General features: G+C 39.0%; 1 protein-coding gene and 1 pseudogene across 2 annotated transcripts in view; both read right to left on the bottom strand.

Moving 5' to 3' along the window:
• The window catches only part of F8 (coagulation factor VIII, procoagulant component), a 200,315-nt gene that overhangs the window by 138,403 nt on the left and 34,982 nt on the right, over positions 1–26,930 (bottom strand). Inside the window, exons 4-6 of the mRNA XM_011963208.1 lie at positions 22,368–22,580; positions 18,403–18,471; positions 15,884–16,000 (exon numbers count right to left, since the gene is read on the bottom strand). Coding sequence (XP_011818598.1) covers positions 15,884–16,000; positions 18,403–18,471; positions 22,368–22,580 — 399 coding nt within the window. The remainder of the gene's footprint in view (positions 1–15,883; positions 16,001–18,402; positions 18,472–22,367; positions 22,581–26,930) is intronic.
• LOC105527023 lies at positions 24,798–26,924 on the bottom strand (annotated as a pseudogene). Its single transcript, XR_001004181.1, has one exon. The product of XR_001004181.1 is annotated as a selenide, water dikinase 1 pseudogene (transcript).

The following is a 26,930-nucleotide window of genomic DNA, read 5'->3' as shown; positions in this document are numbered from 1 at the left end:
AGAATTCAGCAGTGAAGCCATCAGGTACTGAACTTTTCTTTGATGGGAGACTTTTCACTTTTGCTTCAATCTTGTTACTCATTGTTGACTTATTCAAATTTTCCATTTTTTCTTGATTCAACCTTGGTAGGTTGTATGTGTCCAGGAATTTATCCATTTCTTCTAGGCTTTTCAATTTGTTGGCATATAGTTGTTCATAGTAGTTTCTTATAATTCTTTGTATTTCTGTGTTATCAGTTGTAATGTCTCCTTTTTCATGTCTGATTTATTTCTGTTTTTCTTCTTTATTATCACTTAGTCTGGCTAGAAGTTTATTGACTTTGTTTATCCTTTCAAAGAACTAAGTAACTCATTATACTGATCTTTTGTATTTTTTAGTTTCTATTTTGATTATTTGTGCTCTCATCTGTATTCATTCATTTCTTCTAATAATTTGGGGTTTTGTTTGTTCTTGTTTTTCTAGTTCCATGAGATGCATCATTAGGTTGTTTATTTGATTTTTTTTGGACGTAGACATTTATTGCTATAAACTTTTCTTTAAGGACTACTTTTGCTGTATCTCATAAGTTTTGGCATGTTATGTTTCCATTTTCATTTGTCTCAAGAAATTTTTTAATTTCTCCTTTAATTTCTTCATTGACCCATTGTTTGTTTAGGGGCATGTTCTTTAATTTCCATGTATTTGTACAGTTGTTCTTCCTGTTGTTGATTTATAGTTTTATTCCATTATTGGCAGGAAAAAAATACTTATTTTTAAAAAGTTAGTTAAGACTTGCTTTGTGGCATAATGTATCATCTCCTGGAGAATGTTTCATGTGCAGTTGAGAAGAATGTGAATTGTGTAGCTGTTGGAAGGAATGTTCTGTAAGTGTCTGTTTGCTCCATTTGGTCTACAGTGCAGCTTAAGTCCAGTGTTTCTTTGTTGATATTTTGTCTGGATGATCTGTCCATTGGTGAAAGTGGGGTGTTAAAGTCTCCTACTATTATTTCATTGCTGTCTTCATTTCCCCCTTGGTCTATTAATGTTTGCTTTATATTAGGTCGGTGCAAAACTAATTGTAGTTTTTGCCATTACTTTTAATGAGACTAGAAAATACAAAGATCAAACATTAATATATTTAGATGCTCCAATGTTGGGTGTATATATATTTATGCTTGTTACATTCTCCTATTGTATTAACTTCTTTACTATTATATAATGGCCTTGTCTGTCATTTTTTTTTTTTTTTTGATGGAGTCTCACTCTGTTGCCCAGGCTGGAGTGCAGTGGTGCAATCTTGGCTCACTGCAAGCTTTGCCACCCGAGTTCAAATGATTCTCCTGCTTCAGCCTCCTGAGTAGCTGGGACTACAGGCACCTGCCACCATGTTCGCCTAATTTTTGTATTTTTAGTAGAGATGGGGTTTCACCATGTTGGCCAGGCTGGTCTCGAACTCCTGACTTCAGGTGGTCCACCCACCTCAGCCTCCCAAAGTGCTGAAACTACAGGCATGAGCCACCACATCTGGCCGTTTGTCTCTTTTTATAGTTTCTGACTTGAAGTCTATTTTATCAGATATAAGTATAGCTATTCCTGCTTTCTTTTTGTGTACATTTGCATGGAATATCTGTTTCTATCCCTTCACTTTCAGTCTATGTGTGTCCTTACAGGTAAAGTCTTTCTCATAGGCAGTATATAGTTAGATCTTCTTTTAAAAAAAATTCATTCAGCCACTCTATGTCTTTTAGTTGGAGAATTTAACCCATTTGTATTCAAGGTAATTTTTGATAGGTAAGAACTTGGTAGTGCCATGTTTTTACTTGTTTTCTAGTTGTTGTGTAGATCCTTTGTTTCTTTCTTCCTCTCTTAATATCTTCCCTTGTGGTTAAGTGATTTTTCTATCAGTATGTTTTAATCCCCTGCTTTTTATTTTTAGTGTATCTATTATAAAATTTTTTGCTTTGTAATTACCATGAGGCTTACACAGAATACCTTATAGTTACAACAAGTTAGTTTGAACTGATAACAACTTAATTTTGATTGCAAGAAATTTTTTTAAAAAATCTACTCCCAAATTTTGTGTTTTTGATGTCATCATTTACATCTTTTTATACTGCTTATTCTTTAACAGGTTATGGTAATTATTTTTATATGTTTTGTTTTTTAATCTTCCTACTAAGGATATAAGTGATTTATGTTCTACAATTACCGTGTTAGAGAATTCTGAATTTGTTGGGATACTTTCTTTTACCTGTGGGTTTTATACCTTCATATGTTTTCATGTTACACATTAGGACCTTTTTCTTTCAGTTTGAAAAACTCCCTTTAGCACTTCCTGTAAAGCAGATCAGGTTGCAATGAATTTCCTCAGTTTTTTTCTTTTTTTTTTTTTGTCTGAAAATGTTTTTATTTCTCTTTCATTTATGAAGGATAATTTTGCTGTGTACAGTATCCTTGGCTGTCAGGTGTTTTTTTTTTCTCTCATTCTCTCCTGGCTTGTAAAGTTTCTGCTGAGAAATTCACTGTTAGTCTGATAGCAGCTCCTTTATAGGTGACTATATGCTTTTCTCTTGCTGTTTTCAAATTTTTCTCTTTGACTTTTGATAGTTTGACTATAATGTGCCCTGCAGAAGATCTTTTTGCATTGTATTTATTTGGGTATTTCTGAGCCTTCTTTATCTGGATGTGTAAATCTCTTGGTAGACTTGGACATTTTTTCATCTAACATTTCATTAAATAGGCTTTCTAACCTCTTCATTTTCTCTTTATCGTGCCTAACATGTCATGAAATCTTTGGTCATTATTTTTTATTCTTTTTTTCTTTATTTTTGTCTGATTGGGCTATTTCAAAAGATCTGTATTTCAGTTCTGATATTCTTCTGCTTGGTCCAGTCTATTGTTGAACCTTTCAAATGCATTTTATATTTCATTCAATGAATTCTTTGGTTCCAGAATTTTTGTTTGGTTCTTTTTTGATATCTATGTCTTTGGTAAATTTCTGTTTCATATCCTTAATTGTTTTTCTGTGTTCTTTGTATTTTTTTTTCAGAATTCTCTTGTATCTCACTGAGTTTCTTTAGTATCAAATTTTGGAATTATTTTTCCAGGATTTCATAAATTTGTAAAGAGATGTTGGCCAGTTTACTTAAAAACCAAAGGTCACATATACTGTTCTGTTTGTAAACTATGATTTTTTTATTTTGTGGATACATAGTAGGTGTATATATTTATGGAACACATGAGATGTTTTGATACAGGCATGTGATGTGAAACAAACACATCATGGAGAATGAGGTATCTATACCCTCAAGCACTTATCCTTTGAGTTATTAACAATCCAATTACACTCTTTAAGTTATTTTAAAATGTACAATTAAGTTATTATTAACTATAGTCACCATGTTGTGCTATAAAATAGCAGGTCTTATTCATTCTTTCTAACTATTTTTTTGCACCCATCTTAAAATTTTTTTATTTGGATCTATTAATACAGAATTATTGTGCTCCTTTGGAGTGTCATATTTCCTTGATTTTTCATGTTTCCTGTGTCCTTACATTGATATCTGCACATCTGGTATAATAATCACTTTTTCCAATTTTTAAAATTTGCTTTTATAGGAAAGAACTTTTTCCTGAAGATGTATCTATAGTGTTGCTTGGGTAGAGCACTTTGGTTTTGATTCTGGGTGAATGCAGTAGTCTCTGTATAAGACTCTAAACAGCATTAGTGATATTTGTGATTTTCTCAATGGCTTAGGGTGTGGTTATTAGTGGAGGCTGTGGTGAAGTTTTACTGAGAACTGGGATGCCAGGTAGGCCTGTCTTCAGGCCCCAGTGGTGGCAGCAGTGGGCTAAGCGTGCTTTTCTTTGGTGTACCATGGTGGCATATGACTGCACTGGTTTTAGGCCCAGGCAGGTTGATTTGTGGGTCTCCAAGTGGTTTACTTGGGTGCCAGAAATGGTATTGATGGATCACGTGGGTGGGTGGGTTCTCAAGTTCCTGGGCAGCAAAATGGCATGGTTGATGGCAATAATAGTAATGAAACAACCTTCTGAATCTCAAGTGGTCTGTGCTGGCATTGGTGGTGGCTGCTATGGATTGCATGGGCCAGTCCCCAGACCCTCAAGTGGTGCATGCAATGAGTGCTAACTGTGGCAGTAGTGGCAGGTTGGGTGGGCCTGGCCTCAGACCCCAGGAGGTTCTCAGGAGCTACCGGGGTAGTCAGGGCTAAGTGATCCCTAGGCCCCTGGATGATATGTTTGGGTACTAGGGGCAGGAAGACCTGGGCTAGGTGAACCTGCCCTCAGGCTCCTTTGTGGTGTGTGAGGTGCTGGTTGTGCTATGCAGGGGTGGGGTGATACCCAGGTCACTAGCAAAATGTTCAGGTTGGCGTGCAGCAGCAGCTGTGCTATAGCCCTGCTCTTGGTGAAGGTGGGGTTGCTTTCTCTGGGAGCAGCTGTAGACAGGCAGCTTGGAAGCACAAGCTTCACTGGTGTTTTGGCCCCACAGCAGCCTGCAACAGCAGTGTTGTAGGTAGTGGAATTTGTTCTTAGAATATGTGAAAATGCATGGGCACTCCTCTGCTGGGTGGGGCAGGATCACTGCTCAGGGCTCCTGCTTAAGTCACCGCCATTATAGCTGGGCAGGATGTGTGGGCTGTGCTCTCAAAATGGTGCTGTGCTGCAGCTGCTTGGGAGATTTGCAGAACCCAGCATGAGCTCTCTGTTGCAATGCCTTCACATGCTCTTTAGGCAACTTCCTATGCTAGTCTCTGCGCTGTCAAGGAATAAGGGGCTCTCCTGTGGCTAGGATTGCAAGAGTCTTTGGTGAAAATGAGGAACACTAAGGGTCTCTTACCCTTTTCCCACATTAGGAAGCTGTTCCAGACTCCCAGACAATCCCAGGCAAACAGGCCGTATTTCTCTCTCCTCCCTTGCTTTCAATGCTTCCTGTCTCTTCTCTGTTGAATTCCAGTGTTCTGTCTTAGATGACCTATTCAAAGTATAATTATCTACTTGCTACTTTGGTTCCTCTCCATGGAAGGGATGAACACTAGATGCATCTAGTCAACCATCCTGGAGCCCCTCCTGATTGTATGTTTGGATAGCCTGTCTTTGAGCTTGCTGATTCTTTCTTCTGCCTGATCAATTCTGTTGTTGATGTCCTGTATTGCGCGTGTCATTTTTTATTATACTTTTCAGTTCCAGGATTTCTCTCTGACTTTTTTTATTCCTTCAATTTCTCTGTTAAATTTCTTTGACAAATTTCTGAATTGTTTCTCTGTGTTTTATTAAAGTTTGTTGAGTTTTCTTAAAATAGCTATTTTGAATTCTTTGTCTACAAGATCATTCACTTGCATGTCTTTAGGATTAGTCACTGGCACGATTTTTTGTTCGTTTGGTGAGGCCATCTTTCTTAGGTTATTCTTATTCTTTGTAGACGTGTGTCCCTGTCTACACATTGAAGAATTAGGTATTTATTCTCATGTTCAGTCTGGGTTTGTTTGTGACTGCTCTATTTCAGTAAGCTCGTTTAGAAATTGAGTGGGGCTGAGTGTGAAATTGTACATACACTGTGAATAGATACATAATTGTAATCTAGCACTTTAGGAGGCTGAGGTTGGAGGATTGCTTTAGGTCAGGAGTTGAAGACCAGCCTGAGCAACATAGCAATACCGCAATCTCCATACACACACACACACACACACAACCAAAATTTAGCTAGGCATAGTGGCACACACCTGTAGTCCCACTCTGGAGGCTGAGGTGGGAAGACTGCGTGAGCCCAGGAGTTCGAGACTGCAGTGAGCTATGATCGCATCACTGCACTTCAACCTAGGCAACAGAGTGAGACCATATCAAAAAGAAAGTGGACTGGCTGTTGTATTTCCTTTTAGCACTAGACGCTAGAGGGCACTCTAAGCCCAGGTTAGACGCAAGTCTCATGCTGGCTTTGCTACCGCAGAGTCCAGCCTGGATGGGCCCATGGGAATCCACAGAGGGCACCCAGGCCATACGGGAGAGCCGGTCAGGCTCTCAAGTCCAGAGGATCTGGGAACCATGCTTCCCACGGCCTGGTGTGGCATCTCCTCTGGCAAGGATGGAGAGCCACTGCCAAGTTCTGCTTGCTTGCTACCACTAGCCCCACCCCCTTTCTTTGTACATAGCTGGCCTCAGGTGGTTCAACCCAGTTGATACTCGCAGTGCTCCCCATGAACTGATGCAGGAGTGAGTCTCCTACAGCAGGACCTAGGATGGTGGAGAAGCCAAATGTCTGCCTCCGGCTCACTTTTGTTCCGGTGTAAAAACCGTGGGTCCATGGTGACTTTCTGCCTGTGGTACTGTAGTGGCTTGGGGGTGGGGTCTCAGTCATAAAGAACCAATCCCCTTAACTTCCAACTATGGTTTTACTCGTCTTTGCAGTCCAAAAGGGCTTCACAGTCTTGCTCATGGGTTCGGGTTTCCTTAACTCTTCTGATGGTAATTTCACGCATCAAGTTGTTAACTTGATGTTTCTGTGAGATGATTGCTGAAGAGTCCTACTCCACCACTTTGCTCCACCCAGCATGCATCATTTACTTTAGATATCTGGAGATGAAATCGTGGAAAGAAGACAATAGAAGCCCAAACCCCTCTCCCCAACCTTTATCTAGTAGACCACAGTGTCCTTATAATTCAGCAGTCAGCACCTTTTCTGATAAACGCCAGATGGAAGAGATGCATATATACGGAAGGGTATGTGGGAAGGGGCCACGCTCCAGGAACCTCCATGTGTTCAGCTACTCAGAAGCTCCTGATGGGCAATTTTAATATGAATATTTATCTCTTTAAATTCTTATCATTTTTCTATCATTTCCTGATGTTAAAATCTGCTTTAAAATATACAGTTGACTCTTGAACAACACAGGTTTGAACTGCATGAGTCCACTTATATGCAGTTTTTTTTCCAATAAATGTACTGAAAATTTTTTGGAAATTTGTGACAATTTGAAAAAACTTTCAGATGAACCACATAGGGGAAAAATATCAAAAAAATTAAGAAAAAGTTAGGTATGTTATGAATGCAAAAAATATATGTAGATGGCCAGTTGCAGTGGCTCACACTTATAATCCCAGCACCTTGGGAGGCCGAGGCGGGTGGATCACGAGGTCAGGAATTCAAGATCGGCCTGGCTAACATGGTGAAACCCCATCTCTACTAAAACTACAAAAATTAGGTGGGCGTGATCATGCATACCTGTAATCCCAGCTACTTGGGAGGCTGGGGCAGGAGAATCACTTGAACCCAGGAGGTGGAGGTTGCAGTGAGCTGAGATCGTGCCACTGCACTCCAGCCTGGGCAACAGAGCAAGACTCTGTCTCAAATATATATATATGTATGTATATATATATATGTTGATACTGGACTATTTTATCATTTATTACCATAAAATATATAAAAATCTATTATAAAAAGTCAAAATTTATAAAAACTTAAGTACACAAACCCTTACAACCATACATGGCACCATTCCCAGTTGGGACAAATGTAAACAAATGTAAAGATCCAGTATTAAATCATAACTGCATAAAATTAACAGTAGTAGCCATCTCCTATTGTTATTGTGGTGAGCTCAAGTGTTGCAGGCATCCACTTAAAACTCTGCATGATGCTAATAATCTCTCCATAAACTTTGAATGATACTTGGGACCCATATAAAGTGCCACTAGTGATGCCAGAAGTGCTCCCAAGCAGCAGAGAAAATCATGACCGTACAAGAAAACACCGAATTGCTTGATACGTACCATAGATTGAGGTCTGCAGACTAATGCCCACCATTTCAGACTAATGATTCAACTTATAGATGATAAACTTACGTTGTCTACAAATACAGTACAGTATTGTAAATGTATTTTCCCCATGCTTTTTAAAATAACATTTTCTTTTCTCTAGCTTACTTTATTGAAAAAATACAGTATATAATACATATACAAAATATTTTTTGTTTATGTTATTGATAAGGCTTCTGATCAACAATAGGTCATTAGTACTTGAATTTGGGGGGAATCAAAAGTTATACATGGATTTTTGACTGTGCAGGGGGTCAGTACCCCAACCCCCACATTGTTCAAGGGTCAACTATATTGTTACTTTATTTTTAAATTTCTTTTTATTGATGTAAAATATACATATATAATTTGCCATCTTTACCATTTTAAGTGTACAGTTCAGTGGTAATAAATACATTTATATTCTCTTTTTCCCTTCATCATCCCCACCCTCCCCACCCCAGACTATGGTAACCACGATTCTACTCTCTATTTTCATGAGATCCACTCTTTTAGCTCCCACATATGAGTGAGAACATGTGGTATTGCCCTCCAGTGCCACGTATGTTGATGCAAATGAAAATATTTCATTCTTTTTTATGGCCAAATAGTATTCCATTGTGTATATATACCATGTTTTCTTTATCCAGTCATCCATTGACGGGTACTTAGTTTGATTCCATATTTTGGCTATTGTAAATAGTGCTGCAATAAACATGGGAGTGAAGATATCTCTTTGATATATTGATATCATTTCTTTTGAATATATACCCAGTAGTGGAATTGCTGGAACACATGGTAGTGCTCTTTTTTTTTGGAACCTCAATACTTTTTTTTTTTTTTTTGAGACGGAGTCTTGCTCTGTCGCCCAGGCTGGAGTGCAGTGGCACGATCTCGGCTCACTGCAAGCTCCGCCTCCCGGGTTCACGCCATTCTCCTGGCTCAGCCTCCTGAGTAGCTGGGACTACAGGCGCCCGCCACCGCGCCCAGCTTATTTTTTGTATTTTTTTTTTAAGTAGAGACGGGGTTTCACCGTGGTCTCGATCTCCTGACCTTGTGATCCGCCCGCCTCAGCCTCCCAAAGTGCTAGGATTACAGGCTTGAGCCACCGCGCCCGGCCAGGAACCTCAATACTATTGTCTATAGTATTGAGTACAGCATTAGTGGCTATACTGATTTATATTCCCATTAACTGTATACGAGGGTTCCCCTTTCTCCACATCCTTACCAGCATCTGTTATTGCCTTTTTGATGCAAGCCATTTTAACTGAGATCAGATGATATCGAATTGTGGTTTTGATTTATATTTCTCTGATGGTTAATGATGTTGAGCACGTTTTCATATACCTGTTGGCCATTAGTATATCTCTTTTGAAACATATCTGTTTAGATCTTTTACCCATTTTTAATCAGAGTATTTGTTGTATTGCCATTGAGTTGTTTGAGCTCTTCATATATTCTGGTTATTAATCCCTTGTCAGATAGATAGTTTGAAAATATTTTTCCCATTCTGTGGGTTGTCTCTTTACTTTGTTCATTGTTTCTTTTACTGTGCAGAAGATTTTTAGCTTGATATAATTCCAATATTTGCTTTGATTGTCCGTGCTTTTGAGGTCTTATCCAAAAAAATCCTTGGCCAGGTCAATGGCCTGGAGCATTTCCCCAGTGTTTTCTTCTAATAGTTTCATGTCTTAGATTTAAGTCTTTAATTCATTTTTATTTGATTTTGTGTATGGTAAGATATAAAGGTCTAGTTTTATTCTGCATATAGTTATTCAATTTTTCCAGCACTATTTATTGAAAAGATTGTTCTTTCCTTAATATATGTTCTTTGCGCCTTTGTTGAACATGAGTTAGTTGTAAATCTGTGGACTTATATCTGTGTTCTCTATTCTGTTCCACTGGTCTATGTATCTGTTTTTATGCCAATACCATGCTATTTTGATTACTATAGCTGAGTAGTAAATTTTGAGGTCAGGTAGTGTGATACATCCAGCTTCGCTCTTTTTGCTCAGGATTGCTTTAGCTATTTGGGGTCTTCTGTGGTTCCATATAAGTCTTAGGACCTTTTTCTCTATGAAGAATGTCATTGGTATTTTGACAAGGATTGCACTGAATCTGTAAATTGCTTTGGGTAGTATTGTCATTTTAACAATATTAATTATTCCAATCCATGAGCATGGAATATATTTTAATTTTGTGTATGTCCTCTTCTATTTCTTTCATCAGAGCTTTGTAGTTTTCCTTGAATAGATCTTTTATGTCTTTGGTTAGATTGATTCCCAGGTATTTTATATTTTTATAGCCAATAAATAGTTTTATTGATTTCTTTTTCAGATTATTGGCTTGCTGGCATATATAAATGCTACTGATTTTGGTGTATTGACTTTGTATCCTGCAACTTTACTAAATTTATCATTTTGAACAGTTTTTTGGTGGAGTCTTTAGGTTTTTCTAGATCATGTTGTCTGCAAGCAAGGCTAATTTGACTTCTTCCTTTCCAATTTGGATGCCCTTTATTTCTTTCTCTTGCCTAACTGCTCTGTCCAGGACTTTCACCATTATGCTGAGTATGGTGAAAGTAGGCATCCTTCTGTTGTATGAATCTTTAGAGGAAAGGCTTTTGATTTTTTCCACATTAAGTATAATGTTAGCCATGGGTCTGTCATGAATGGCCTTTATTATTTTGAGGTGTGTACCCTCTATATCCATTGATGAAGGTTTTTATCATAAAGGGATATTGAATTTTATCAAATGGCTTTTTAGAATCGAATGAAATAATCAGCTTGTAATCTCAACACTTAGGGAGGCAGAGGCGGGTGGATCACTTGAGGTCAGGAGTTCAAGACCAGCTGGCCAACATGGTGAAACCCTGTCTCTACTAAAAATACAAAAATTAGCTGGGCATGGTGGCTCACATGCCTGTAATTCCAGCTACTCGGGAGGCTGAGGTACGAGAATATCCCTGATGAACAGCGAAGCAAAAATTCTCAATAAAATACTGGCAAACCGAATCCAGTAGCACATCAAAAAGCTTATCCACAACAATCAAGTCTGCTTCATCCATGGAATGCAAGGCTGGTTCAACATACGCAAATCAAAAAACGTAATCCATCACATAAAGAGAACCAACGACAAAAACCACATGATTATCTCAATAGACGCAGAAAAGGCCTTCGATAAAATTCAACACCCCTTCATGCTAAAAACTCTCAATAAACTAGGTATTGATGGAACATACCTCAAAATAATAAGAGCTGTTTATGACAAACCCACAGCCAATATCATACTGAATGGGCAAAAACTGGAAGCATTCTCTTTGAAAACCAGCACCAGACAAGGATGCCCTCTCTCACCACTCCTATTCAACATAGTATTAGAAGTTCTGGCCAGGGCAATCAGGTAAGAGAAAGAAATAAAGGGTATTCAAATGGGAAAAGAGGAAGTCAAATTGTCTCTTTTTGCAGATGACATGATTGTATATTTAGAAAACCCCATCATTTCAGCCCAAAATCTCCTTAAGCTGATAAGCAACTTCAGCAAAGTCTCAGGATACAAAATCAATGTGCAAAAATCGTAAGCATCCCTATACACCAATAACAGACAAACAGAAAGCCAAATCATGAGTGAACTCCCATTCACAATTGCTACAAAGAGAATAAAATACCTAGGAATACAACTTACAAGGGATGTGAAGGACCTCTTCAAGGAGAACTACAAACCACTACTCAATGAAATAAAAGAGGACACAAACAAATGGAAGAGAATTCCATGCTCATGGATAGGAAGAATGAATATCATGAAAATGGCCATACTGCCCAAAGTAATTTATAGGTTCAATGCTATCCCCATCAAGCTACCATTGACTTTCTTCACAGAATTGGAAAAAACTACTTTAAACTTCATATGGAACCAAAAAAGAGCCTGCATAGCCAAGACAATCCTGGGCAAGAAGAACAAAGCTGGAGGCATCATGCTACCTGACTTCAAACTATACTACAAGGCTATAGTAACCAAAACAACATGGTACTGGTACCAAAACAGATATATAGACCAATGGAACAGAATGGAGGCCTCAGAAATAACACCACACAGCTACAACCATCTGATCTTTGACAAACCTGACACAAACAAGCAATGGGGAAAAGATTCCCTATTTAATAAATGGTGTTGGAAAAACTGGCTAGCCATATGCAGAAAACTGAAACTGGACCCTTTCCTTGCACCTTATACAAAAATCAACTCAAGATGGATCAAATATTTAAATGTAAGACCTAGGACCATAAAAATCCTAGAAGGAAACCTGGGTAATACCATTCAGGACATAGGCATGGGCAAAGACTTCATGTCTAAAACAACAAAAGTAATGGCAACAAAAGCTAAAATTGACAAATGGGATCTAGTCAAACTAAGGAGCTTCTGCACAGCAAAAGAAACTATCATCAGAGTGAACAGGCAACCTACAGAATGGGAGAAAATTTTTGCAATCTATCCATCTGACAAAGGGCTAATATCCAGAATCTACAAAGAACTTAAACAACTTTTCCAGGAAAAATCCAACAACCCCATCAAAAAGTGGGCAAAGGATATGAACAGACACTTCTCAAAAGAAGACATTTATGCAGCCAACAGACACATGAAAAAATGCTCATCATCACTGGTCATCAGAGAAATGCAAATCAAAACCACAATGAGATACCATCTCACACCAGTTAGAATGGCAATCGCTAAAAAGTCAGGAAACAACAGATGCTAGAGAGGTTGTGGAAAAATAGGAAAACTTTTATACTGTTGGTGGGAGTGTAAGTTAATTCAACCATTGTGGGAGACAGTGTGGCGATTCTTCAAGGATCCAGAACTAGAAATACCATTTGACCCAGTGATCCCATTACTGGGCATATACCCAAAGGATTATAAATCATTCTACAATAAAGACACATGCACACGTATGTTTATTGCGGCACTATTCACAATAGCAAAGACTTGGAACCAACCCAAATGACCATCAATGATAGACTGGATTAAGAAAATGTGATACATATACACCATGGAATACTATACAGCCATAAAAAAGGATGAGTTCATGTCCTTTGCAGGGATGAAGCTGGAAACCATCACTCTCAGCAAACTATCACAAGATCAGAAAACCAAACACTGCAAGTTCTAACTTGTAAGTGGGAGCTGAACAATAAGAACACATGGACACAGGGAGGGGAAGAGCATACACTGGGGTCTGTGGGGGTTAGGGGGCTAGGGGAGGGATAACATTAGGAGAAATATCTAATAGGAGAAATACCTAATGAGGTTGATGGGTGCAACAAACCACCATGACACGTGTATACCTATGTAACAAAATTGCACATTCTGCACATGTAACCCAGAACTTTAAGTATAATAATAATAATAAAATTTACTTCTTAATTTCTTCATTGACCCATTGGCCGTTTAAGAGCATGTTGTTTAATTTCTGTGTTTTTATGTATTTTCTGAGGTTCCTCTTGTTATTAATTTTTAGTTTTATCCCATTGTGGTCAGAAAAGATACTTGATACAATTTCTGTTTTTTGAATTTGTACAGACTTGTTTTGGGGCCTTGGGTATGGTGTATTCTGGAAAATGTTTTATGTCCTGATGAAAAGAATGTGTATTCTGCAGCAGTTAAGTAAAATGTTCAGTAAATGCCAGTTAGGACTATTAGATCTAGTGTGTAGTTTAGATCCATTGTTTCTTTATTGATTTTCTGTATGGATGATCTGCCCATTAGTGAGACTGGGGTGTTAAAGTCCCATACTATTATTGTATTGCAATCTGTCTCTCCCTTTAGATCTATTAATGATTGCTTTATATACTTGGGAGTTCCTGTTTTGGGTGTATAGATATTTATAACTGTTATATCCTCTTGGCCAGACGTGGTGGCTCATGCCTGTAATCCCAGTACTTTGGGAGGCTGAGGCGGACAGATCACAAGGTCAGGAGATCGAGACCATCCTGGCTAATACGGTGAAACCCCATCTCTACTAAAAATACAAAAATTTACATATTTTTATATTACCTATATCCTAACAGGCTTTACCAACTAGTAAAATTAAATACATGGGCACACTCAGAATACTCTATTACTGTATTTGTGGTGTGCAATCCACTCATAACTGTAGTATGAAGCCCAAAGGACACATCTATCAACAACTATATTATAGTTGGTAAAATTAAATTAAACTAGGTTTTATACTTGAAAAGTTTTATTTTGCATATTAGTGTTCTTTTTTTTTTCAGATTGTAGAACTCTCTAGCATTTCTTGCAAGATGAGTCCAGTGTTTGAGTTCACTGATTCTTTCCTCTGCTTCATCCTCTAATGATCTACTCAGTTCATCAAATGCAGTCATCAGTTTCAAGATTTGTTTTTCTTTATTGTTTCAATCTCTATGTTAAATTTCTCTGAGAAATTTTTGAATCAATTTTCTGTGTTATCTTAGGTATCTTTGAATTTCCTTAAAATTGCTACTTTGAATTATTGATCAGAGAGCTCACAAATCGCCATCTCATTAGGGTTAGTCACTGGGTTTTTGCTTTGTCTTTTTGGGAAGCTCATGGTTGCCTGTTTGTTATTGTTTCTTGTGGATATACATCTATGTGTTTACATTGAAGGATTAGCTATTTGTATTTCAGTTTTCTCTGACTTGTTTTTGTTTTATTGGATACATTTGCTTAGTGAATTTCCTTTTTTCTGGCTCTAGGTGGCACCTAAGTCCAGGTTCACCTCAGCTCTAGTTTTTTTTTTGTTTTTGTTTTTGGTTTTTTTTCTTTTTTGACACGGAGTCTGGCTCTGTCGCCCAGGCTGGAGTGCAGTGGCCTGATCTGGGCTCACTGCAAGCTCCGCCTCCTGGGTTCATGCTATTCTCCTGCCTCAGCCTCCTGAGTAGCTGGGACTACAGGCTCCTGCCATCACGCCCGGCTAATTTTTTGTAGTTTTGGTAGAGACAGGGTTTCACCATGTTAGCCAGGATGGTCTTGATCTCCTGACCTCATGATCCACCCACCTTGGCCTCGCAAACGTGCTGGGATTACAGGCATGAGCCACTGCGCCTGGCCACCTCAGGTCTAGTAAGTGGTCGGAGCCCTGCCTGTCCCAAGTGGGTGAGGTCCCAAAGGTATTATCTTAGCAGTATTGGAAGGCCGGCTAGGGATTCATGCCAAGGTGACCTGTAGGATAAACCTGCTACAGCATGGTGCTGCTGAACGGCCATTCTGAATTTGTATGTCCTTTGGTGAAGTTATAGAGTAGAATTTCCAGGGCTGGGGATGGTAGTCCTTCCTCCCTCATTTGTCTCTGCCTGTACTCTGGGATATTTCTGCCTTCAGACAGTCATGATGTTTTCTGTGGGTTAAGGCAAGGACAAATCTCCTCCCAGGGAACCCAAGAAGGTGGAGAAGTTGGTTGAACACCTCAATGACACTTTTTTCAGTGTAGAAATCGTGAGTTGGGGGAGATTTTCTATACACTTGGTGCCAGGCAGAATAGGAAGAAGGAGAGTCATGGATGTGGAAGTCTGATTGTCAAAGGTTTTGAATTTCTCTGTGGTTCCGGGAACTGTCTCATCCTCACATGTGAGCTCTGGCTTGTTGTTGGTGTAGATATTGGTGCTGTATGTTTGGTTTTGGTTTTCTGTGGGAGGGAGTAAAGCGAGCCTGCCTCTGTGCCCCTATTTTAAAACTGGAAATCATTTTATTGTTACTTTATTGATGCAGTATCTTCTTGAATCATTATGAAAATAGTAGTAAGAGTTTCTGATGAGTTCTGTTCTGAGCAATAGCTCTTTTTATTCTAGGATTATTGTTTTCTTTGTTCATCTTTGCATATCCCTTCAATATTTTAGGCTCTTTTTGAATGTCTGTTCATCCTTGGTTGCCCACTCACATTAAGAAAAGGCAAGAAAAATTGCCTACTATACATTAAGATCCCCAGAGGCCAGAGATCTTAAAGCATTCAGTGGGCAATATCCTCTGGGATGCAGAGCTGTTAGTGAACTGAAGTACAGAACTCTGGTGTGCTGAATCTGGAAGACCCTGAGGATTGTTGAGCAGATGTGTACATACCTGGTAGAGACCTGTTTACATAACCATTGACTGTGTGCATTTTAGGCCAGGCCCGAGCAGATGCATCATCCCTATCCTGCATCAAGGAGTTCTTTGTTTCTGAGTGCCAACTTTTCCCTGATGAGAGAGAAGGCAAAAATAGAGTCAGCTAAGCATATGTCTCATGAATGAGCCCCCTCCCCTTTCTCCTTCCCCACTGCCAGTGTGCTCACACCTTAAGCATTTTTGTCAGCAAAGTAGGCACAGAGCACTTATCCTCACAAAGTCAGTGTGAGGGAGGGAGAAGATAATTATCTAAAGGCAGACATCTCTTGCTCGAACTGATTTTCTCTCCCTCTATTTGTCCATGACAGTAAGTGGGAACAGAAAATAACAGAAGACAGAAAATTAGTTAGCTTGAGGCATAAGGATTAAATTCTTTTTATTAGCTGACTTATCTAAAAGGAACCTTATGAAAATCATCCTAGGGGCCAGGCGCAGTGCCTCATGCCTGTAATCCTAGCACTTTGGGAGGCTGAGGCAGGTGGATCACTTCAGGTCAGGCATTTGAGAGTACCCTGGCCAACATAGTGAAACCCTATCTCTACCAAAAATACACAGATTAGGTGGGCATGGTGGCATGTACCTGTAATCTCAGCTACTCAGGAGGCTGAGGCAGGAGAATCACTTGAACCTGGGAGGTGGACATTGCAGTGAGCCGAGATTCTGCCACTGCACTCCAGCCTGGGCAACATAGTGAGACTCGATCTCAAAAAAAAAAAAAAAAAAAGAAGAAAGAAAATTGTCCCAGGAAAAAGGCTGTCTGTCAGTCCCTGTCTCTGTTATAATTGTCTCATCCCAGCTTATATTTATGAAACCACAGGAATCTGAAAGCTCCCTAACACTGTCTCTGAAATTGATAAGCGCTGAAGCACTGGAAATACTATTGAAACTTTATGAGGCAGCCATTCATTTGTTCATTCATTCAAACACATATTTATTGAGCACTACTGATTGTAGGCACTAATGATAGAGAGGAAGATACAGCCTGTGCTTTCAAGGTGCTTACACTCTAGCTGGAATAGTCAGAGAACCTGATAATTATAATAAAGAGTAAAGAGTGATATAATAAAGATGAGAGTAGGCTGTTATAGGGAGCAGAGAGGAGAAGAAATTTCACTTTGCTTGAAGGGAAAAAGATATGAGATCAAAGAAGATAAATATTAAATAAATAAAATAGAAAATACTGATATAGTATGATAAGGAGTAAGCTCAAGATGCTGTGGAAATATAAGCAGGCATCTAATCCAGACTAGAGGTCATCCTGGGAAAAGGAATTAAGGAAGGGGATAACTGAAGTAAGTCAGACTTAAAGAAAAAGGAGAAGCTTGCTTAGTGTAAAGAGGGAGACAGATTTTTCTAGGCAGAGGGAACTGCATAAGCAGAGGTCTCATGTAAGAAAAAGCATTACATGTTTGGGTGACATGGAAGATAAGGCAGGAAATGGAACACAACAAGGCTGGAAATATCACCAGGGAATAGATAATGCATTTTGCACTTTACCTTGAAATTGAATTATTTTACTTGTTTTGTTGTTTTGTTTTGTTTTTTGAGATAGGGTCTGGCTTTATCACCCAGGCTGGAGTGCAGTGGTGCAATCACAGTTCACTGCAACCTTCACCTCCTGGGCTCAAGTGATCCTCCCACCTCAGCCTCCCAAGTAGCTGGAGTACAGGTACCTGCCACCATGACCAGCTGATTTTTTAATTTTTTTGTAGAGATATGGTTTCACCCTGTTGCCCAGGTTGGTCTCAAACTCCTGGGCTCAAGCAATCTACCCACCTCAGCCTCCCAAAGTGCTGGGATTACAGACATGAGCCACCACACCTGGCAAACTGAAGTATTTTAGAGGCTGGAGTGACAAGATCAGATACTCACTTCAGTAAGCTTCCTTTGGGAGTTACGAGACAGATCATGAGGGCCTCAATTAAGAAGATGGCAATGTAAATTGATAAGGGGGCAAGAAGAAGATTATGTTATTGTTATTGATTACATAATGATTACATTAGGAGGAGGAGGAGGCAGAGGTACTAACACTATCGAGGGCCTACTCTATGCCACACAGTGCTCTAGGTTACTTAAGTGAAATCACTCAGTGCTCACAACAATCTTATGAAAAATGTACTATTATTTCAATTTAGGAAACCGAGACACAGAGAGGTTAAATAACTTGCCAAACGTTGTGCACTTAATAATAGATGAAGATAAGAGAAAGCATTTAGAAAGTAGAGCCCAAAGTATTTGTTGATGGTCTTAATGAGGGGGATGAGGTTGATCCGTTATCCACCTCCTCTATCTTCTTACCTCATAGCTGCCAATGGAACTGAGGTTACATTTTGTTTTCTTGGAATTCATTGTTAACTCCATCTCCTTCATTCCTGAACAGTAATGTAATTTATGACCTTTCTATAATCACCTCCTCTTAATAGTAGCAGAGGATTTCTTTCAGGAATCCAAAATTCAGATTAAGACTCACTAACCTTCATCAAATACAGCAAAAAGTAGTACAAATTTGTGCAAGGTCTGTGTCTTTTCCTTGGCCAGACTCCCTGAAAAAGAAGTGAGAACATTTATCTTCTATTTTAAAATCTCATGTAGGAAATTGTCACTAGCAGGAGACATTTCTTCATCAGTTACTTGAGAGTAAGAACAAATGTAGTCTTCTGTCTCTTTTTAACTTTGCTTTGTTGTCAGGTCTCCTATACCAGTGTTTCTAAAACTATCTGGAACAAAGAATTTTTTTATTTCAACTTTGATGAAGACCACTACTTGCGTAAAATACGATAAAAATGAATTACTAAAGAAAAAAATTAAAAACATTTACAAAATACAAGCCCTCATACACACACATCACAGAGAAAAATAAAAATTACAGCAACAGTACACATTGCTTCTGAAAAAAGCAATTAATATACATAATTTCTGTTACTCTTGTAACTTTTTATACTTCTGCAATTGTAAATTAAAAGTTTTGAGTAAAATAATAATTGTCCATATTAAACATCTATACTCATGATATTTTTTTCAATAGCCCACAGTGCTTTTAATTATACTGACATTTTAAATGAATACCGTGTATATCAATAGCTAAAGTTTTTAATGGAACAAACTAGCTTGTTTCATGCTTTAACTGTTGAGCTTGTTGGCTATCTTTCTTAGCCTTATATATTTTTTAAATTTGGGAACTTTTGTTTGCAGGCTTATTTTGAATAGAAAGATTTTTGTTTATGACATTTTGCCTTTCTTTCTCTCTCTTGCACCCTTAATGCTTAGAAATAAAAATTAGCTTGAACTAAGAAGGTAACAGTATGTGTGCTGCTACTCATCAGGCTGGGTAAGAGACATAGGTAAAGCTGACTGCAGAGTTAACAACACCATTTCTCCTGACGACGCGTTGCCACTGTACAAACTCACTGAATACCAACTATTTGCTTTGATTATCTCTTGCTTTCTTACTCAATTAAATTGTTTGTTCTCGGAATTCACAGCCTGCCAGAAATGTCGGAACTAATAGCAATAAGAATGAAACATCTCATTCTTTCCTAGGTCATCTAAATTACTTTGACACGAAGAAGCAGCTCAATTTAAAGCTCAAGCTTCAGGTAAGGGATGCCTTGACTTAACATTTCATGTCTATGTTAACTTTTTAGTTAACCAGGACACTTCACAGTCTAGACCTCATGGTTATTTCTTTACACACAACTCTACTGTGCTTCATCTAAATATTACCTAACCTCCACCCTTCCCCCAAATTCTTTACTAACTCTATATAGTATTTTCCTTTGTTTAGGGAGGTGTCCACAGTCTCTTGTTGCCATTAGCCAATAAATCTGACTTTGTTGAATTATAGTGATCTTTGCTGTCCCTTGTGATCACTGGTTGATTAAACAAAGGATGTGTTCACTATTCTCTATCTAGCAAATCACACCCTAGAATGGAATTTTGGAGATACTGGCTAATGGAAATCTTGGGGATATTTCAGATTCCCCCACTGAACCGAGAAAACTTAGTTCCTATTCTAGGACTGGGTTTACCAGTTATGTGATTGGCAAATATTTTCTCCCACTCTATAGTTTGTTGTTTCCTTTCTTCTGCTTGATTTGGGTTTGCTTTGCTTTGCTCTTCTTTTTCTAGTTTCCTGGGGTGGAAATTTAGATTATCGAGCTGATATTTTTCTAATACAAGTGTTTAATTCTATAAAATTCCCTCTAAGACCTGCTTTAGATATAAACCAAACATTTATTATTATTATGTGGTCTGTGGTTTCAGTGTCAGATCAGTTTTAAACCCTTTGCCGTGCCATCGAGTCCAACACGGTGGCCAGTCTGGTACGTGAGGGGAAATCTCAGTTTCACAGTCTTCAGCATGCTAATTAGGATTCCATCCAGATATGTGTAGGTTGGGGGTAAATCCAGGAGTTAATGCACAACTTTATGGGTTTACTTTCCTGGGATCTTTTCTCTCTGTCATCTATAAACTTTTCAGTTCTGTGAGCTCCTTTTTTTGGTTTTCTAACCAGAAGCTTCCAACTTCCACAACTACATCATAGCTAAGGTCAAGCAATGGAAGGGGAAAGACAGAGAGAAAAGTAATGTGCTTTTGCCCCAGTGTCTTAGATCTGTAGCTGTACTGAATGAAGGATAATGTTCCCCTCCTTAAGTTTTTACTCGTGCAGGCTTCTATTGCCAGCCACTGTCATTGGCACAGGCAACCTTGGACTGAAGCTTGAGAGAATGGTGGAAAAGAGGACAAAAACCCTAGGGGATTTCCCCTTCCATGCTCTCTGTGCATTTAGAGTTACCTTTCCCACTCCTTGAAACCCTAGAGAGTTTCTCCTGGAGCTCTCTTTGCAACATAGTACTCACTTCCAAGTCTCCAGTTATGTTTTAATTCAGGTTAAGGAATACTAGAGTGGGGAAAAACATATACTCCCCCACAAGTTTGGTAACACTTTGAATTTTAGTGCCTTTTCTCTATATACTTGTTCTATTTGCCTTTTAGAAATTTTTAAATATCTGGGCTTTGCATTTTGTCAAGGTTTTATAGATAAGTTCAATGGGAAATAAAGGGTGGAGTGTGTTTATCCATTTTACCCGGAGCTAGAACCTCTGTTGACTCTTTAATTCAACTCTGTGTCAAAGAATTATTTGGGTTTTTAACTTATTTCTTTATATGTCATATGTAAACACTAATGTTTTGATTATGTCATTGTTCAATTAGCCTTTACATCTCATAAATAACACACTGTGGTTTTGGTACTTTCTCATTATGACTATGAAACTGAACTTAGTATATGAAAAATCATACTTTCATCTGAAACTATTATAAACTACAAACCTTTCTCATGTTCTCCACTCCCCACTCCCATCTTTTTTTGAATCACATTCATCACCATTCAGAAAGACTATGATGATTCCTGTTAATAAATTCTTTGCCTATTCCCCATCAAAAGGTGGAGTCCCCCTCTATAGAATGTGTGTTATGTGAGTGATTTCCAAGGTTACATTAGAAAACGTGAAACAGTTTCTAATGGGCTCTCTCAGGACCATATAAGAAGTCTGGCTACCCTGTAAGACCCATGTGAGAGAGACCATGTGGACAGTACCATCAAGCCAAGGTTAAAGACATGTGAATAAAGTCAACTCTGGGATGATTTCAGCTCTGGCCACTGTTTGACTACAGCCTCATGAGACACAATTAGATAGACCACCAAGTCAAAACACTCCCAAATTCCATGAGACCCACAGAAACCATGAGCGATAATAAGTGATTGTTGTTGTTTTAAGCCACTAAATTGTGGTGTTACGCAGTAAAAGATAACCGGAATAAGAAAAAGGTACAGTGAAGCTGATTTCACCATAAAAAAATAGAACGAAAAACAAATTATGCAAAATTTACTTCCCTAATTTAATTTATGCTAAGGTATAAATTAAAAACAGGTTTGATTAGAATTTTTTAGAATATATTAATTCAATCCAATTAATTAATTTTCAATAACATATACAAATAAACGCTGACTTTTCTCAGATTTTTACATACTTTTGGTTTGCAGATGACAAACTAACCACCTGAACCAGTCTATATGTGTTCACCTTCATGAAGCTTTCAAGGAACTTAGCTCAATGTTTGCAAAAGTCAGAGGATGGTAGAAATCACTACTGATAAAGCCCACAGATTTGAAGAGGGAAACAGCAATGCTTTGAGGAGAGAGATTTAAGTCTGGAACTCAGCTGCTCCTGATCCCAGCTTAGAATTTACTGTGGTTATATAGAATGCATATCTGCTTCTCTCTGAAACTGGATTATTCTCCTTTCTATGAGCATGATGCTAGAGTAAAGAAGCCTCTTTCAGGTTAAGGAACACAAATGCTAACTGTTATAGATAGATTCAGTTGTTTGTACTTCTCTGCTTATTTCATCTCAATCATACACTTTCATACACTTACCTTCTCTACATACTAGTAGGGCTCCAATGAGGCCCGAATTCAAGTCTTTTACCAGGTCCACATGAGAAAGATATGAGTAGGTAAGGCACAGTGGGTCAGAGGCCATTGGACCATTCTCTTTCAAGACCTGCCAGACATATGTATGGCTTCCACCAGGAAAGACTTTATCATCTTCTTTCTCCCTTTGACTGGTCTGATCATCATATTCCGCTCCTATAGCAGGAAGAAATAAAATTGTCCTTTCTATACCCATTGTCCACTCAAAGAAACATGTCAAGTTTATTGGCACCAATAGGTTCTACATAAGAAACAGACTTTTTGCATCTTTGTGGTTGTTGTTTTGAGACGGAGTCTCACTCTGTTGCCCAGGCTGGAGTGCTGTGGCACGATCTCGGCTCACAGCAACCTCCGCCTCCCAGATTCAAGTGATTCTCCTGCCTCAGACTCCCGAGTAGCTGGGATTACAGGCACACGCTACCATGCCTGGTTAATTTTGTATTTTTAGTAGAGACAGGGTTTCATCATATTGGTCAGGCTGGTCTTGAACTCCTGACCTTGTGATCCACCCACTTCAGCCTCCCAAAGTGCTGGGATTACAGGTGTGAGCCGCCACCCCTGGCCTACTTTCTGCATCTTAATTTGAAAAACTAACAAGCAGCAGCCACAAGTGGGGAGAAGCCTCATATATTCCAGAGGATCTTGAGATCACTAACCCTAGTATGAGTAGTAAAAACTAGGTTCTGGTTGAGATCTCCACATTCTGTTAAATAATAAAATTGCTTCCATTATCGCATCTTTTTGCCTACTTCAATTCAACAACAAATACACTTTGTCACAGACTCTTTCGTAGGCACTAGTGAGGGTCAGGGAAGGGTAAGAAAGAGAGATTTAAGAAAATTTCTTAAACTTTGTTCTTTCCTAGCGGTACAACACTGTTTGGTGGGGGACATAGACATATAAAGATATAAATACCATGTGGAAATATTCACCTATTTATTCACAAATATTTATTGAGTTCTTATTCTTTACCAGACTCAGCTACAAGCTGAAAATATAAAGATCGAGATAGAAGTCTGCTCATGGAGCAAGCAACCCAGTGGATAAAAGAAGTAGTAAACAAGCTTCCTACTCTTCAGTAATGCTTGATGAAGGAGGCGAAATTTGAGATGAATCTTAAAAGATAGATATACTTGCGTTATTTTTCATGTGTTTCATATAAAGAATTTAATATTTTTGTGAGTGGATGTTAGAAAATTATTCTTGGAATTGCATTGCTACTTTCACTTTTTTCTTTCAACACACTTTTTATGATGATGCATTTTAATGTACATTACAAATTTCATGACAGTCCACTCCTATATACTTTAGAAGTCATCTTTAAAAAAAATTTTCCCACATACACAAAATGACACTAGCACACTTGATCCAGTTAATATCACCTAATATCAATGCAATATTCAAATTTTCTTTTCTTTTCTTTTTTTTTTTTACTCAGAGGTTTCCAACACATTTTATTTTGCAGACCACTGGTTTGTAGCTTTTGAGGACCAACATCTGTATATCAATTCCTATAAAATGTCCAATCAATTTCAGTTCCATAGCAGGCTCTTCCAACCTGCACACCATGCTTATGGGTGGAGGTCCAGTTACACATGCATAAAGGCTGCCCTGCCCACTGGTTCCCAGAGGAGGTCGCGTCCAAGTTAAAGCCTCTTCCAGGAGCTTGATCTTCCCAGGGGTCATTTCCTTTGGCAAGAAGTCAGTTTACACGTGCGGCTTTGATGCCTGTGAGCAGGAAGCATCAGAAACATGCAGGATGTGCTGCTTTTTCTCTCATGAAGGTGGGCACTCGAGGATCCAGTGCTCTTGTGCTTAGTGACAGGAATCCCTCCTCATTGCTCAGTAGGTTAAAATATAAGGAAGCCTCCACTTTACGAAACACAGATAACACCTTTTTAGATTGCCTATTTATTCTAGAACTACAAAATTAAATTCAAGAAAATATAGGTCCCATGAAAGACTTAAAAGTTTTATAAAACTAAAATCTAGTTTTTCCTGATAAATTGTACTTTAGGCAAAACCCTCCCAATGCTTCTAAAATAATACTAAAAGGGGCATCTGATTATACAAGAGCAATTTAAAAAATTAAATATTTATTTGAATAACAAGTTTTAAGTTCGAGCTGCAATGTTGGCAATGCAGGTTTTTAACACAGATCACAAAAAGCATGCACAAAAAAGTACTGGCGCAAAGGACAAAATAATGCTAAGAATTAGGCTAAACAGCTGCTGATTTTAAGAAAACAAAAGGCCTGAAATCACTATACAAAATAGAAAATGTATTAAACACTACCATCCACAGAACAGTCTTTATTATTGATTATATTTAAAAATTATTTGCATAATTATATATTTAATTATAAATGAGTATTATACATGAATCTCCATTCGGAAGGCAATTCCTTGTAGCACTATAGAACATCTAATTACATTGCAAAAAGTATCCTTTTTTGCTATCGATAAAACAGTTAATGATATTACTGTAAATATCAGGAAGGCTACAAAAAAAAAAATAAGATTTCTTTTTTGTCTTCAAAGGGTTTTCCATGCAGTGAAGAAGCACTTGCTGTGTTGAACTGAATGCACTACTGGAGAATGTTCTGGGCCCAAGATGCTCTTGAGAGACAAGACTAGGCTTTTCAAATCAAACACTCAAAGGAATCATGCAACCCTCTTATGACTGGGACACCGTCATGTGTAACTTACCAATGCTGTCTCTCCAGAAAACCATTCCAGACGCTTAAAAAAAAAAAATCAGACTTATATGATAAATATACATAAAATGAAGACACCAACTGCTATCTGACATGACTACTGGTAATGTCTGCGCTATGTGAAAGCACCTTTAAAAAGAGCCTATGCGGCAAGAGATAAGTGTCTAAAGATTCAAAATGAATCAACAGTATTGGATAACAATATAATTCTCAACTCAGAAGCTGCCTCAAGATTAGGTGCATCTTCAGTTAATGTAACAGGAAAAAAGGCAATGGATTTTATTTTATTAATTGTATCCACTTACAAACAGACCTAAGGTCACCCCGATGTGTAGACACAATGAGATTTTTGTTGAAGTGGTAAGGGAAACAGATCTATTTAAAATCAAAACCAAACAGCTATTTCTGTCTAGATTAAGAGGTGGCCCCAAGTGTGGGATTCACCTTTTGAGTGGCCACTTGTGGTGCGACCTCGATGATCTGGGGTTTGTCTATGATTCTGGCTGTGCGGTTGTCCTTGTCTACAATCCCAATAATCCATGCTTGGTGGCCTTCACCATATTTGGGGGACTTTATCTCTGCACAGAATCGAGCTGCTTGCTCACGTGGTAAACAGATCAGAAGGCCGCCTGAGGTCTCCGGGCAGGTCCCATGCATAAGGCCAAACATGTTTCCACACGCCTTGCTCACCGCAGCCATCTTGGCCAGCACCGGGAGGTTGTGAATTACAAACGACACCTCGTTCCTCTGCTGCTTGACCAGGTTCTGCACATGGCCCCAAATCCCGAAGCCCGTGATGTCAGTGGCCCGGTGGGCATTGAACGTGTGCATAAGTCCTGCAGCTGTCTTGTTGAGCCTCGCCATGTTCATCATTGCCTCCTGGTAGGCCAGCTCTACATCTTCTTGGGTGACCACTAGTTTAATCTTATTCCATTTCTCAGGAATATCCAGCCACTGGTGCACAGCCACTGCCACCTGTGTCCTCAGGGGTTTTGTCAACACCAACACGTCCCCTGGCACTGCATTGTCTGGCATGATAAATTCATTGGGCTGACAGACAGTGGTAGCAACTCCTCCCAGGACAATCCAGGGGTTTAGTACTGTTTGGCCACCTGTTACAGACGTTCCTGCTTCCTCAGCTGCGTCTTTAAAACCTTCGATAATCAGAGGCATCACTATCCCTTTCCCTGTCGGTCATTTTATTACTGACTCCAAGGAGCATCAGCATATTGTCACATTCCGTGACCCCCATTGTGTAGAGGTCACTGAGGACATTGGCACATGCTATCCTGCCTATCCTGCCCATCATGTAAGGGTCGTCTACGATCAGGTAAATGTAATCTGTGGTTTGAACCAAGGAAAGCCCACCGTGCCTCAAAGGAATGACACAAGTATCCATTCCAATGCCAAGCCTTGGCATAACGGCTCCCAGAAACTGCTCATCTTCTTGGAAGTGGTTCTCTTGTAAAGATTCCAGCAATTTTTGCAAGACATCTTGGGGCACTTTGCAGCCTGTGCCCTTCAGTTCAGTGAATCTGGTTAGCCGGAAGCTTTTGTCCAATTCGTAACTTTCCGGGTTAAACGACTCCCGCATAGACTTGGTTCTTGGGCCCCGCTCTCCTCACAGCTCAGCCCCTCCTCTACCTCTGCGGGTTGGCTGGGTTCTTTATGGATCCACCGGCTCGCTTTGCGCCCTCCGCCGCCTCCCGAAAACGGACCCCGGGCCGCTCCCACAATGCACCTGGCACGGCCGGGCTCCCTTAAGCGTCGCCTGAATAAAAATGCCGCGC

This window comes from Colobus angolensis, unplaced genomic scaffold, assembly GCF_000951035.1.
Source record: "Colobus angolensis palliatus isolate OR3802 unplaced genomic scaffold, Cang.pa_1.0 Scaffold601, whole genome shotgun sequence".
NCBI classification, from domain to species: domain Eukaryota; kingdom Metazoa; phylum Chordata; class Mammalia; order Primates; family Cercopithecidae; genus Colobus; species Colobus angolensis.
The sequence above is the reverse complement of the archived record's forward strand: the minus strand, read 5'-3'. Positions and strand labels throughout refer to the sequence as shown.